The 15,000-nt window shown below is 50.2% G+C and overlaps 1 protein-coding gene across 1 annotated transcript in view; it reads left to right on the top strand.

Moving 5' to 3' along the window:
* The window catches only part of ndst1a (N-deacetylase/N-sulfotransferase (heparan glucosaminyl) 1a), a 48,600-nt gene that overhangs the window by 17,244 nt on the left and 16,356 nt on the right, over positions 1–15,000 (top strand). Inside the window, 7 exon segments of the mRNA XM_077005858.1 lie at positions 9,735–10,494; positions 10,496–10,630; positions 11,083–11,211; positions 13,462–13,585; positions 13,588–13,808; positions 14,132–14,219; positions 14,641–14,796. Of these exon segments, the coding sequence (XP_076861973.1) occupies positions 10,108–10,494; positions 10,496–10,630; positions 11,083–11,211; positions 13,462–13,585; positions 13,588–13,808; positions 14,132–14,219; positions 14,641–14,796 (1,240 nt within the window). The 5' untranslated portion in view covers positions 9,735–10,107.

Below are 15,000 nucleotides of genomic sequence, written 5' to 3'. Positions count from 1 at the left end.
CATGAGGGCTTGCTAGGAAGGCAGAATTGTGGGTTGTTGATTTTAAAGTGGCCATTTAAAGGAAGCGGTTTTCCCGCAAACACACTGTTGGATACAGTGGTGAAATATTCGCTCAAGACGACACGGTTCTCTAAGCTTGATCTTTTTTAATGATGATGACAAAAAGATCTTGTTTCATCCAGCTTTGGGTGCTCACACACTGGAATATGATTCCACCTCCGTCTGTTATGTGTTCTGACTAAAATTTGCACATATTCTGACTGGTTATCTCATGAGAATCAACACATGGAGCTTTTCTGCCAGACGTTGTAAAATTTTCTGCTTGATCCTCTACTAGGATCTTCTAGGGTTTCAAAAAAGGAAACAAACAGAAAAAACAACAACAACAAAAAGTTGCGGGATGCGCGGGAACCACGGACTCTGCTCCCTGCCATAGGATGTGATGATTTTTTGAACAGAATCCACTCCACTATAAGGGGGTGTGGCTAGACTTGTTGCTCCACCCCTGAGCCCCTGGCTCTTCACACTTATTTCATTGAGCTCCCCGCCCATGTGCTCTCATCACCAGAATCAAATCTGCACCGCGGTTGTTTGTTTTTTTTTTTTAACCTTATTTTGTCATTTCTCAATTGGGAAGACATCTGTGATTGGTTCATTTTTGAGTGTAGCTGCAGTGTGGGCGTGACCTGTGTTTGTGGCTAACGGAGGGTCACAGCTCAGCCTATTACAGCCTGTATCCTGGCAGCGGTCATACCACTCAGTTTCATATCCAGCGGGTGTTAATGGATATGAAGAAAATCATTTTAGCTTCTTTCAACAGAAGATTTTGTGTTCACCTACTGGAGTTGGCGAACATGCCTATGAGTGGAGTGTGTGTGTGTGTGTGTGTGTGTGTGTGTGTGTGTGTGTGTGTGTGTGTGTGTGTGTACGCACATGCTGGCTCTCTGCCAGGAATGGGCATGGAGCCATGGAATGGTACTGAAGGACACAGCTCCACATTTGGAGAATGGTTTGGCCCAGTCACTTAGACTTGTAGAGTGCCATACTGCCATCTTTAGCATATTGGTCAGGCGCACACAGCTGAACTGAGATGTCTCTGTTTAGACTAATCTATTGGTCTCGTGGGCTTTGTCTCGCTCTCCCACTCCATCTCTCTCTCTCTCTCTCTCTCTCTCTCTCTCTCCCTCCATCCCTCCCTCCCTGTGCGCCTCTCTCCCTAACTAACGTTCTTGTTCTCTCCTGGTAACACTCATGCTAATCTCTCTCGTTGTTTATTTTTGCTCTATTGCTCTTTCTCGCTCTCTCTCCCTCCCTCACTCTCCCTCATTCCTTCCTTCTCTCTCCCACTCACTCTCCTCTCTCTCACTCCTTCCTGCTCTCTCCCTCTCTCCCTCACTCCTTCCTTCTCTCTCCCACACACACTCTCTCTTTCTCCCTCACTCCTTCCTTCTGTCTCTCTCTCCCCCCCCTTTCTTTCATGCTCTTTTGCTCTTTCTTGTTCTTCCTCTTCAGTTCTGTTCTATTGACTAATAATTCATTGTCCTTGCAGTACTTTGGAGAGTGTGTTCTTTACCTCATTTTTTTACTCTCATGTATTATTGAGCTTGTTCAAAAGGCAGGTCTGAATAATAGATGCAGAAGGTGTGTCACGACTTCTCTCTACTCTCCCTTCTCTTTCTCTTTGGTTATATAAAAATGTCAAAACTTTTATTTTTCCTTTGTTTTATTGGGATGGCATGGTGAACCAGATACATTTAATGGTCAGACTTGTCTTTGAGAAGTGCACGTCTGTTTGCGTTTCCTGTCCTGCGAGGAAGCGGCCGTCCTCACGTGACGGGACACGCATGCAGACGTGCGTTTCTCAAAGACTAGTGTCCGACCGTGGCTACGAGCCCTCCTGCTTTGAGTAGGCCTCTGTGTTGACCGGCTAGCCTGCACGTAGCTTCTGGGGCCAGGCATCTATTGACCTCTCACCTCATGCCAAGCTCATTTCTGTAAGAATGTGTCCACCTTCCCACTGAGATGAGGGGTGAACGTAGTGGACGTCCTGCTGAGCTGAACTGGTGCCTCGTCCCTCCTGTTCCATCTCCCTCATCATTTTAATGGCTGCCCTCCTATAGCCCTACTCACAAGTTTAAATATTTATTATGAAATTCGGCAATTTATCAAATGTTTGCTTGTATTCGCTCTTGTTCTTTCTCTTCTTTCTCTCTCTCTCTTTCTCTTCTTTCTCTCTCTCTCTCTCTCGTGGTCTGTGTGTGCATGTGCCTATATGTTGTGTCTCTGACCTGAACGTTGTACACTCGTCAGACCCTAATTACAGTCGGATCAATCACGTGTTCTGGTCTCGTTGGGTGTTGTTATCTCTTATTGGGTCTCTGCAGTGCAGGCCATCGTGGAGCTGAGAAGCGTCCATACTGGTAATTACACGTTATCTCCATGCAGAGAGGGAGTCCTGCTCCCGACCCAACTGGAAAAGCGTGGCACGACCCACAAGAGCACATTATCCTCGTTATTATATAGGCTTGGAGATAATGACTCTGTTAACATTGTTGCAGCAATGACTTTACAGCCTCATTCTGAGCATTTACTCATTTTCAGTTTCCTCCTTTTGGGGGGGGGGGGGGCTTTCTAGCCCTGCCATTAATGGGAGCATCAGAGCGTCAGGATTAGCAGCAGGTAGGCAGCACTGAATAGGGCTAAATAATTACCCTTTTTCTTTCATTTCTGATCTGTGTTCCCTTGGGTTATTTTTTTATCTTTCTACTAGCATATAAATAATAAATGCTGGTTTATTCAACATTTTTCCTCTAATGAATTACATTTTAGTGATTCAAAGTAAAAGTTATTTCTTCACAGTTTTGGTTTATGGTTGTGTTCATAGCTGTTGTGATGGTGGCTACACATCAGCCTATTTTAGCAGCGTGCTGTGGCAGGTGGAGTATGGGATCTCCACCCCCTCCACCTGTCACACCTGGGCCGCTGTTGCTCCGCCCCTGCGTCCTCTCCCACATAGTGGGTGATGCCCAAACTCCGCCCAGACTCCGCCCCCGGCTTCGGAGTCTCACCTTTTTGCTTTCTGATGACTCCAGCCTGCCTCTCATGGGGATACGGGGAGCTGGTTTTCTTCTGCCCATTGTCGTGGTGGTTGTTCCCTTTGGCCCCGCATGCTTGTGTTCATGGGAAGCTAACGGCCGCGTGGAGATGAGGACGGGGGAGGGAGGAACACCATGAAGATCCAGCAGAGCGCTGGCCAATCTCAGCCCACTCTGCCTCCTCCAAGCTTCACAGTGGGGAACTGTGGCATGCGGCTGAAGAGATCTTGGGGACCAGTGTAAGCTTGGTGTTGGTGCCTGGTTTCTCCTGGCTGTCGTTCGTAGGGGAGCAGTGCTACCGTCCTGCTGGCCTCCTCCAGGCCCTGGTCCATTAGTTTGACAGATGGACAAATGGGTGCGTGTCTTTGTGTGTGTTAAGGACGGCTTGCTGCTACGATGCCGCCGGTCTCTCTGATCTTGTGGTTGATTATTATTGCAGTAGAACGTTATTTGATCCACGTTCTGTGGACAATCTGCTGGGAAAACCGAATTCTCCCGTTGCAGTTTGAAATGAGTTGACCAACATGTCAAGGGACTTTGAGTATTTGTCTGTGTGTGTCTGTGTGTCTGTGTGTCTGTGTGTCTGTGTGTGTGTGTGTGTGTGTGTGTGTGTGTGCACGAGTGACAGACATGTAGTCTGCCCCATTCTGATTTACACCTCAGCCGCATGCCCACTTCACTGCAGGGGTTTTCAGACATTTCCAAAACAGCAGACTTCATTATCGACTTGTCTCGCAGTTTAGATCGAAATTGAATTCTAGCTCTCATTTAATTTGTCCTCTAGCGACTGTGCTCGAGCGCGTCGTTGGGAACGAGCCCCTCACGCAGTCGCAGGCCGTGTGTCGATAGCTGGCGTGCGCCGCAGATATGACAGCTTGGCCTTCCCTGGGCCCCCAGAGCTGCCAAAAATGATAAATTACCCTCCAGCCCTCTGTTCTGATCCCTCATTGGTTAGCTCTGGTTCTGATCCCTCATTGGTTAGCTCTGGGGCAATCCAAGCTATTTGTTCCATCGAAATATCCAGTTGGTAAATACAACAGCAGGGTGGGTGTGTGTGAGTGTACATGGGTGTGTGTGTGTGTGTGTGTGTGTGTGTGTGTGTGTGTGTGTGTGTGTGTAAGTGTGTAAGAGGGTGAGCATGTGCACTTTGTAAGAGAAAAAGAGGCTGAGATCGTGTGGGTACGGGTCAGTGCGTGAACAATTGAGCGTGTTAATGGGTTTGCATGTTTCAGAACGTGTGTGTGCGCGTGTGTCTGAATGTGCCTGAGTGTGCATGTGTTTACGTGGGTGTGCGTGAAAGCCCGTGTAATGTATTGCCTGAGGTGTTCCTTTTAATTTGTTCATCATGGTGTCGTCTATTAGAGTTCTGTGCCCAGTCGGTCAGACGTTGCCCAGAGAAAAAGCCCCCCCACCTCTCTAGGGAAGCCCGCGCCGCACGGGTCCCGCAGCTCGGCCGGCATTCCTGGGTCGTGGGTTTGATCAAGGCTGATGACTGCTGTCTTTGTGCCCACCAGAGAGGAGCCTTTGCCTCGAGGTGCTCCGCCCGCCTGCCCTGCGCTTGCTTAATGTGCCTCGCCTTGGGCAGTAATGTCAGCCTGATGCAAGGTGGATAATCGCTCATTGGCGTTTTTCTTCGTTCTTCTCCTGTGGGCTTGCTCTGCTGCTCCTACAGTTCTCCCTAGGTGAATTTTTATGTCGGGCGTGCGGTGGGGAGGTGTTCAGAATTAGCTGACGGACTTTTTTTTTTGCGACCTCTAATAATGGAGTGGGATTCAAGGACGGTTCCATTCCTGGAGTGTGTTGCGGACGCACCTGCTGCGGGGAGAAGGCGTGTGCAGATGGAGTGAGCTCGCAGGCCCAACCCCCTCACGTGAGGGGGTGGAGCTTTCACACTAAGGTTCACGTCAGAAGCACTGGAAACGCAAAGCCCGTTCCCTGCCTGCCATAACTGTAAAATATGATTATGCAAATAAGGACGACAATGTGAATGGCTAAAAAGGATGAGGCAGATTATTTTCGAGACACAAAAGTGTGTAAAGTTACTGACACTAGTGAGAATTCCTCTCGTTCTCTTTATTGTTCTACCCCTGTGATTTGTGAAGCCATCTAGGACAGGGAGAAGGAAGTCTGAAGGACAGAGTGTTTATTTAATTCAGGGCAGTCTTTAATCCCCAGACTGACCAGTGCTCCAAGAGTTCAAGAGCAGTACAGGCCGTCCACGCCCCTCTGAGCCACGCCCCTCTGAGCCACGCCCCTCTGAGTTCCTGCCCGCCCCCTGTACAGCCCCAGCCTGCCTTGTCCAGCAGGGCCAGCACTACATCACTGACTGAGAGCGGTGGACACACTGTAGAGCGTGACATTTAAACCTCCACACTGTACAACCCCACACCCTCCTGATTAGAAGTGCCAGCCTGTACTCTCTTTCTTAGCAGCTCTCGGGTTTGTGCCTTTCTGTGCGTGTGCGTGTGTTATGGCGGCCCTCTTTTGTAAAATTGTGTAATTGTTAGCATTTTACATATGATCAGTTAGGTTTGTGGAAGCCCATTCTTTAACTAACCAGTTTTACCTTTTTGCTATAATCTTTTTAACTTCAACGGCAACATTGACAGTGGAAACATGCGTAGTTCAGCAATTTTGTCTACAGTGACAATGAAAAGGCATTTAACAGAAGGCTGGAGCAGGTAACGGTTGTCACAACGAGAGAACTGATGGAGAGGAGAGAGGTTTCGCTTCAGACTGGGAGAGAGGGGCAAAGAGAGGTACGGAGGAGAACGAGAGAGGGAGAGAGTGAGAGAGACGGAGGGTATGCTTTATGCCGAGAGAGAGAGAGGGGGGGGAATAGACATAATACGGAGAGAGAAAGAGAGAAGGGGCTTAATACAGAGAGAGAGAACAGAGGGGAGTTGGCTTAATACTGAATGAATTTCACAGTTTCACAGAAACTGCTTTCTGTTTTTGTGATTGCATTTGTTTTGACGTTTCTTATTGATGAACTTTGATGGGGGGGGGGGGGGGGGGGGGTTGGGTTGCCTTCTGGGTTTGAGTACGGCCACCGCAGACTCTGGAAGGCAGACGGTTGTGCTAAGAAGACTCGCTGTAACTGCACTGGGGCTGAGCACACAGCCTCCAGCAGCCCGGAGGCGTACACACCAAGGTTTGCCCACAGCTGGGTTTAGGTAACGCAGTGAGCTGATTACAGAGCAGAGCTGGAAGCTGATGTGGAACGTTCTCACAGGCCATAGGCAGGTGGGAATTCCGGGATCTTGTTCGGAGAAAGCGGAGGGAATTCTAATGTGTCTGTGTGGACCTGGCGGAGGCTTCTAGAACTCGGGTCAAGTCCATTGCTGTTGAGTTGGGAAGAGGGAGCAGGGCGCCAGGCTGTCCTGCCCCTCTGCCTCGCGTGTGAGCTCTTGACACAGCGCCCACCTCCTGCCCCCATCCCCAACCTCCCCCGTTCTGTAAAGAAAGAAGCCCTGTCGCACGGACATCACCATTAAAGTGGTTCCCGTACCGTCGCCATGGAGAGCGCGCGGTTTCCCCACCATTGATGCGGGCCTCCGTCGGACCGCCCCGGGGAGGTGGACCCCCCCCCAACCCACTTTGCACAAAGAGCCAGACCCATAGCCCGGGCCTCGGAGGACCATGACACATCCCCCAGTGCTACCGTTGTGCTTTCATCCCAGCAGAACCCAGAACCGCTTACCCGTCTCTCCCGCTCTGCCTCCCTGCGGCAGTACAACTCTACAGTCGAGCAGAAGTTTAAACGGGTAGGTTCAAAATGGCTGAACATCGCTGAGTATCCCCGAGCATGACAGGGAGCGACCAAAGACCATCATCACTCGCCACTCTCTTCTTTTGAAGTCCTTTGGCGTGTTGGAGGCGGCCCGGCTCCAAGAGCTTCACCGTCCTCCCTCTACAGGAGGGTTCTGCTTCCCTGTGATCCAGCATGCTGTTGGCTAGCTGTTCTGTTTGCCTTTGGCTCCGACTGTCTAATATGGCAGTGATTAATGGGGCTGCTTGTCAGCTCTGACGTTAATGTTACAAATTCACCTGTAATGTTTGAGCGATGGTGATCCTTCTTTTTTTTATGGCTTGAACACTGAAATTTCCATAATTAAACTGTCACTTGTTAAATATTAGTTACAAGTGTAATAGGAGAAAAGACAGTTATGACGAGAGGGAGGAAGTGAGAGGTCTGGAGTGAGAAGTAAGGAGTGATACAGGAAATGACACTATGGGTGAGGTGGGTTTGTGGACACAAGTCAGTCCTAGTGTTGCACTGAATTACTCAGTAGTGATTTCATCACTGAAGTTTGTTTTCATTCTCGGTCCGGGTGTAATAAGTGACACATTTGGTTCAAACATTACATAAAGGCCTAATTAAAATCTTCTCTTATTAGAGACTTCAGGTGAAGTCTACACATGCATTGCTATGATCACTTGATTTCTACTAAGGAGCTGGTTCCACTTTTCCACCTTAACTCCATCCCCATCTCCATCTTAGCTGATCTAGCATGCTTCTCCATCACCACCACCATCCTCAATCCTGCTTTTGCACAGCTACACCGAGCCTCCGTCACCAGCCACATCGGTTCTTCAGAAATTCCATTTGAATTGGCTGCAGATTATCACGGATTTCCGTTCCCACCAGAGAGCAGAGCTTCCTGGGACTCTCACTTCCCTGTAGGGCTACAGTACACTTCCGTATTGGAGATGTTTGTCTGGAACATTCAAGGCTGTTGTGGTCTGACCGTACTCATGATTCCACCCTGAAAAGCTCTAGACAGATTGATTTTCTGGGAGCTTTATAAGACGATCTAGACCTATATCTCTTAATGCTCCAGCTTTAGATGCCCACAGAAGATGTGGCAACCAATTACACTGCCCCAGTTTCTCATATCCCATTAAAAAGCTCTGTGACATCTATGCAAATTCTTCCTCCCTAACCTGCAATACTAACACACTGCATATAGCTACACTTCAGAGATGGGTTTATTTGAAATGAATTATTTTATATATTTCTTCTCTGAGATTTGTCCTTGTTGATGTTCCCTGGTGAAAGTTTGTGTGTGTGTGTGTGTGTGTGTGTGTGTGTGTGTGTGTGTGTGTGTGTGTGTGTGTGTGTGTGCGCGCGCGCGTTTTCCCTTTAGTGCTAATCTGACTTTGATATGCAGCCACACGCTCCATGCTCCATCTCCTCTTCAGACACACAGAGTAAAGGGATCTGGGGATTTGTGTGTGTGTGTGTGTGTGTGTGTGTGTGTGTGTGTGTGTGTGTGTGTGTGTGTGTGTGTGTGTGTGTGTGTGTGTGTGTGTGTGTGTGTGTGTGTGTGTGTGTGTGTGTGTGTGTTTGCGATTTTCACACACATGCACTCTCGTACACACATTTTCAGCCTACTTGTTTGCATGAAGGCCCTTGTTGGGGATGGGGACAGGCCCATCTGAACTGCAACTCTCATCAGGATTAGCCGAGAAACACCATAAGGCAAATACACTTCATGCATTGTCTGAGCGAACACGGTTTTGTTTTGTCAAGTTTGCTTTTAGTCTCATAATCCTGTAATTATTGTAATATTTTACCAGCATGGCATTGATGGCCAAGTGACAACATGACATACATGGTCTGTTTTAACATGCTATGAATCTCACAATGTAAACATGTCTCTTGTTGGGCTGTGTGATATGGGCCCAGAAATGTAGTGTGCAATAACGTTGTTGGATGTCCCAATATAAAAGTGAAATGCGGTAAATTCTGATTAAAATTCCAGTGGATATCTGAACAGCAATACATTCAGGATCTGGAAAGAAACAGGTACAAATCCAAAATAATGCAGTTTGAGTGGTGCTGTTATTCTCAACTTTCAGCACATTATTGTGATTCATGTTTATCGCAAAAATGAGGTAATGATAAAAATGACTCTAAAAATGATGTTTTCTTTCCAGAAGTGGTTTTCATCTGTTTAGTGCGTGATTTAAGTTCAATTTGTGCATTCATAATGTATGTTTTACATTATGACATTACAAAGACATTTCAAGTTGTCGTGAAGACTAGAACTGCTGTTGTGTTACTGAGTAGTACTTGACATTGACATTGGGCTGAGCGTGATGTGACCTGTTACCTAAATTGAGTTCGACACCCCTGCTCTAAGCCATAAATCATTCATTTTTCTCTTTATTATTCTTTCTCTTCATGTCCTCTTTCTTCTATGCTTTTGATTAACATAGAGTAATCAGCTTTTAATTACATAACCACATACCTGCAAGGCCTTGGTCATTAATTTGACTCTTAGAGAGGTTTCTTCCTGAGAGCCCTGATGAGCAGGAGCTGTCTGTCCGGTTAGACCAGACCAGGCGATGGCAGAGGGAATGTTCCCATGTGAATGGACAGAGAGGTGTGATGAGTTAGCTTTGTGTGTGTGTGTGTGTGTGTGTGTGTGTGTGTGTGTGTGTGTGTGTGTGTGTGTGTGTGTGTGTGTGTGTACTTTCTGCACATTTGGCATTTATAGGTACACACAGGAACTTGATTGCATTAGTGATAATGAAACAGGACATTTGGTTTGAACAGTTTCTTGTTCAGAAATGCATTTACATTATTATTATTATTCTAATTTGTTATGAACATGTGACTGTTCTCTGTAGGAATGACCATGTTTCTGGAAGAAGATGCTGCACTGGACACACATGCTTCTGTTTCAACCATCCAACCTGCTTCACAGATGGCCATAAGGGAGGGTTTCTATGACGGACAGGCTACAGGCCCAATCTGATCCCTCCCACGCTCTCGGGGACACGCCCACTGAGGAGACCTTTGCATTGTAGCTGCTGACCTCAGACATGGTGACATAGTGGATGTGGATATGGAGGAGATCTTAAATCACTGTTCCCCTGTTTACACATTGCTTTAATGCAGAGACAGAATCTGTGGACTTATGTGAGTGTGTGAATGTTAACAGAGTGACACTAGACTGTTCATTTATAAACACGCGTGATTGGCTGTGGGGTCAACCCCACGATGCTGGGTGCGGGTCGCGTGCGACGCCTCCATCGCCAGCTCACCTTCCAGACCAGCCTCCTCTTCCTCTTCCTCCTGTGCATGCTCAGTGTCTTTATCTCCGCCTACTTCCTCTACACCGTCAAACGAGAGCTCGAGCCACCTCGCGGAGGCGGGGCTGAGGACTGTGATAACGATGTCACTCCGTCCCGCCTCCTCACACCCGGCAATGAAAGGGGCGGGGCCCCAGCGGGAGGTGAGGACATCCGTACGGAGGCGGTGGTGCTGGTGTTCGTGGAGAGCCAGTACTCACAGTTGGGCCAGGAGATCGTGGCCATCTTGGAGTCGGCCCGGTTCCGGTACCAGACGGAGATCTCGCCCGGGAAAGGGGACATGCCCACGCTGACGGGACGGGGAGCGCGGTCGCTTTGTCCTGATTGTGTACGAGAACATCCTGAAGTATGTTAACATGGACGCCTGGAACAGAGAGCTGCTGGATAAATACTGTGTGGAGTATGGAGTGGGCATCATCGGCTTCTTCAAGGTGACGCCTGACCTCCCCTGTTCTAGCTTTCACTCTGGTTCTATCTTTGTCTCTTTCTCTCTCTCTCTCCCTCCCTCCCTCCCTCCCTCTCTCTCTCTCTCTCTCTTTCTCTCTCTCCCCCTCCCTCTCTCTCTCTCTCTCTCTCTCTTTCTCTCTCTCTCCCTCCCTCCCTCCCTCCCCCCCTCTCTTTCTCTCTCTCTCTCTATCTCTCTCTCCCTCCCTCCCTCCCTCTCTCTCTCTCTCTATCTCTCTCTCCCTCCCTCTCTCTCTCTCTCTCTCCTCTCTCCATCTTCTCTTTGTCTCTCTCTATTTGAATAACTAATGTGATACTACATTATTATAGTCTGACCTCACCACATGAAATTAATTTAGATTAGGCTAATTTATTATTTTCAGCGTTCCATTTTTGTGTGTGTGTGTGTGTGTGTGTGTGTGTGTGCGCGCGTGTGTAGGCCAATGAGAACAGTCTCCTAAGTGCCCAGCTGAAAGGTTTCCCACTGTACCTGCACTCTAACCTGGGATTGAAAGACTGCTCCATCAATCCGAAATCACCCCTCCTACACATCACCCGTGCCCACCAGGTGTGTGCCCACAAACCTCTCCTACACATCACCCGTGCCCACCAGGTGTGTACCCACAAACCTCTCCTACACATCACCCGTGCCCACCAGGTGTGTGCCCACAAACCTCTCCTACATATCACCCGTGCCCACCAGGTGTGTGCCCACAAACCTCTCCTACACATCACCCGTGCCCACCAGGTGTGTGCCCACAAACCTCTCCTACACATCACCCGTGCCCACCAGGTGTGTGCCCACAAACCTCTCCTACACATCACCCGTGCCCACCAGGTGTGTGCCCACAAACCTCTCCTACACATCACCCGTGCCCACCAGGTGTGTGCCCACAAACCTCTCCTACACATCCCCCGTGCCCACCAGGTGTGTGCCCACAAACCTCTCCTACACATCACCCGTGCCCACCAGGTGTGTGCCCACAAACCTCTCCTACACATCACCCGTGCCCACCAGGTGTGTGCCCAAAACCTCTCCTACACATCACCCGTGCCCACCAGGTGTGTGCCCACACACCTCTCCTACACATCACATGGCCATGTGTGTGTGCACAACACTCCACCGTGGTGTGGGGCCATCGCAGGGCGTCGGTGACCATCGCCCACTCTACCCCCAGTGGCTCTAGCTGGTCTTCAGAAGCTCTGTGTCAACATAGTGCATGTTGAATTGGAGTGGGCGGTCAGCCATAAGGGAGTTAGAGACTTCTTGGCTGTTGATAATATAGACTGCATAATGGTGTTGTTGTCGCTCTGTGGCTTGGTCTACCGAGGGCCGTGTGCAAGGATAACGGTATATTTTTGTGGAAAGTAATTATGTTGTGCTAAATATCTAGAGAACAGAACTTTAAGTTACCTTGTACAATTTTACGGAAGTGACTCAGCAGTCTGCGTAGTAGTGGTTAGAGGGACGTCTGCACCTCTGGGAATCAGGTGGCCAGCTACAGGGTGCTGCTGGAAGACAGTCACCTGATCACCAGTCTCCTGCAGTTACCGTTAGTCCTTCAGTGCCCGGTTTGGAGCGTCCCTGGCTGTACACATGACCCCTGACCTCTGCTCCAGCCCACAGTGCATGCTGGGATGCTCTATCTACACTGTCTGTTTTGTTGGCCAGGATAGTGTCACGTTCCCCCAGAGCTCCAGTTGCGTGGATGGAAGCTCTTGTGTCTTCACTCACCATTTAGATTTTTGGTTGAAGGGTCAGGACGGAGAACTAAACCTTGTGTCTGGTGCGTTCAGTCTGCACCTAATGCCACTGGCCTCTCACTGTATCGATCAGGATTTTGATGGAGTTGTTTATGCGTAAAAAAGACCATTTTGGATGGCGTCTCTTTGTATTTCTCTCCATTTATCCATCTGTTTCCCTCTTGTTTTTCTCCCAACTGTCTTTTTCTCATTTTCTTTCTGTCATTCTTGGTTCCCAAATTTCTCTCTCTCTCTCTCTCTCTCTCTCCTCTCCTCTCTCTCTCTCTCTTCTCCTCCCCCCTCCCCTCCTCTCTCTCCCCCCCTCTCTCTCTCTTCCCCCCTCTCCTCTCCCCCCCCCTCTCTCTTCTCCCCCCCCTCTCTCTTCTCCCCCCCTCCCCTCTCTCTCTCTTCTCCCCCCTCCCTCTCTCTCTCTTCTCCCCCCTCCCTCCTCTCTCTCTCTTCTCCCTCTCTCTCTCTTCTCCCCCCCCTCTCTCTTCTCCCCCCCTCCCTCTCTCTCTCTTCTCCCCCCCTCTCTCTTCTCCCTCTCTCTCTCTTCTCCCCCTCCCTCTCTTCTCCCCCCCCTCTCTCTTCTCCCCCCTCTCTCTTCTCCCCCCCCTCCCTCTCTCTCTCTTCTCCCCCCCCTCTCTCTTCTCCCCCCCCTCCCTCTCTCCCTCTTCTCCCCCTCTCTCTCTTCTCCCCCCTCTCTCTTCTCCCCTCCCCCCCTCCCCCCCTCTCTCTCTTCTCCCCCCCCTCCCTCTCTCTCTCTTCTCCCCCCTCTCTCTTCTCCCCCCCCTCCCTCTCTCTCTCTTCTCCCCCCCCTCTCTCTTCTCCCCCCCTCCCTCTCTCTCTCTTCTCCCCCCCCTCCCCTCTCTTTCTCTTCTCCCCCCCTCCCTCTCTTTCTCTTCTCCCCCTCTCTCTCTTCTCCCCCCTCTCTCTTCTCCCCCCCCTCCCTCTCTCTCTCTTCTCCCCCCCTCCCTCTCTCTCTCTTCTCCCCCCCCTCTCTCTTCTCCCCCCCCCCTCTCCCCCCCCTCTCTCTTCTCCCCCCCCTCTCCCCCCCCCCTCTCTCTTCTCCCAGGTGGTGCGAGGCCCCCTCCCTGGTGATGACTGGACCGTGTTCCAGTCCAACCACTCCACGTACGAGCCGGTGCTGCTGGCCAAGACTCAGTCCTGCGGAGAGTGTGGCGACCCGGGCCTCGCTGCACGCCACCCGCCGTGCAGGACCTGGGCCTCCACGACGGCATCCAGCGCGTGCTCTTTGGCCACGGGCTGCTCTTCTGGCTCCACAAGCTGGTGTTCATGGACGCGGTGGCCTTCCTCAGTGCCAAGCGCCTGGCCCTGGGCCTGGACCGCCACCTGCTGGTGGACATCGACGACATCTTCGTGGGGAAGGAGGGCACCAGGATGAAGGCGTCCGACGTGAAGGTGTGAGGTGGGAGGGGTCCAGAGAGGGGGCGGGGGTGAGGACGGGGTGGGGACTAGCGGCGTGGCCAGAGCGGGGAGCATTGCTCTGATTGGTCCGGACAGGGCCACAGTGCTGATCCCTGCAAGCTCTCGGAAAGTTATATTCAGACCTTTCAACAGAAATGGAGCAGGAATGTAGAGCGGTGGAGTGAGTGTAGAGGACCAGACTAACACGGGGGATGAGCAGTCGCTATTGCTCAGCTTTGGTGAACGTGATTTGTATATATAATTTGTGTGTGTGTGTGTGTGTGTGTGTGTGTGTGTGTGTGTGTGTGTGTGTTCAGGCGCTGGTGGAGACGCAAAATGAACTGCGCAAGTCCATCCCAAACTTCACCTTTAACCTTGGCTTCTCCGGAAAGTTCTACCATGCAGGTCAGCAGGAGGAGCTGTGCTACACCCTGTGTGGAAAGAGACCTTCTGCTAAAACTGTGTGTGTGTGTGTGTGTGTGTGTGTGTGTGTGTGTGTGTGTGTGTGTGTGTGTGTGTGTGTGTGTGTGTGTGTGTGTGTGTGTGTGTGTGTGTGTGCGCATATGGATGCAGAGGTGTTCCGTCATGCTGTAGAGGTGACATTGCCATTTACACGTATGTTTTTTACGTGTTTTATGGGTGGGTGGGTGTAACCATGCACGCATGCTGAAAGGTTAAAGTCTTAATGGGAACACAGGAACACGTGTTTGTGGAGAATATGTGACCATTCTTCTCGGCTAAGTTTTGTGAGTGTATGTACACAAGGATCATGTAAAAACTAATGTTTGTGTGTGTGGTGTGTGTGATGTGTGTGGTGTGTGTGCAGGTACTGATGAGGAGGATCTGGGTGATGACCTGTTGCTGTCCTATGTTAATGAGTTCTGGTGGTTTCCACACATGTGGAGTCACATGCAGCCTCATCGATTTCATAACCAGAGTGTATTAGCAGAGCAGATGCTCCTCAACAGACGCTTTTGCAGAGGTGAGTACACACACAACACACACACACACACACATATGCAATATGGCAAACTTCACGCCTTCCGCCCCACTGCACACACCCCTCACTACCCCCCCCCCCCCCCCCCCCCCCCCCCCCCCCCCCCCCCCCCCCCCCCGCTGCCCACAAAGCACAGTGTACAATTATGTCTTCAGATGCATCTTAAGATGATGTACTGATGTTGAT

This window comes from Brachyhypopomus gauderio, chromosome 5 (genome assembly GCF_052324685.1).
Source record: "Brachyhypopomus gauderio isolate BG-103 chromosome 5, BGAUD_0.2, whole genome shotgun sequence".
NCBI classification, from domain to species: Eukaryota; Metazoa; Chordata; class Actinopteri; order Gymnotiformes; family Hypopomidae; genus Brachyhypopomus; species Brachyhypopomus gauderio.
Note: the sequence above shows the minus strand (reverse complement) of the source record. Positions and strands in the feature narration are given on the sequence as shown.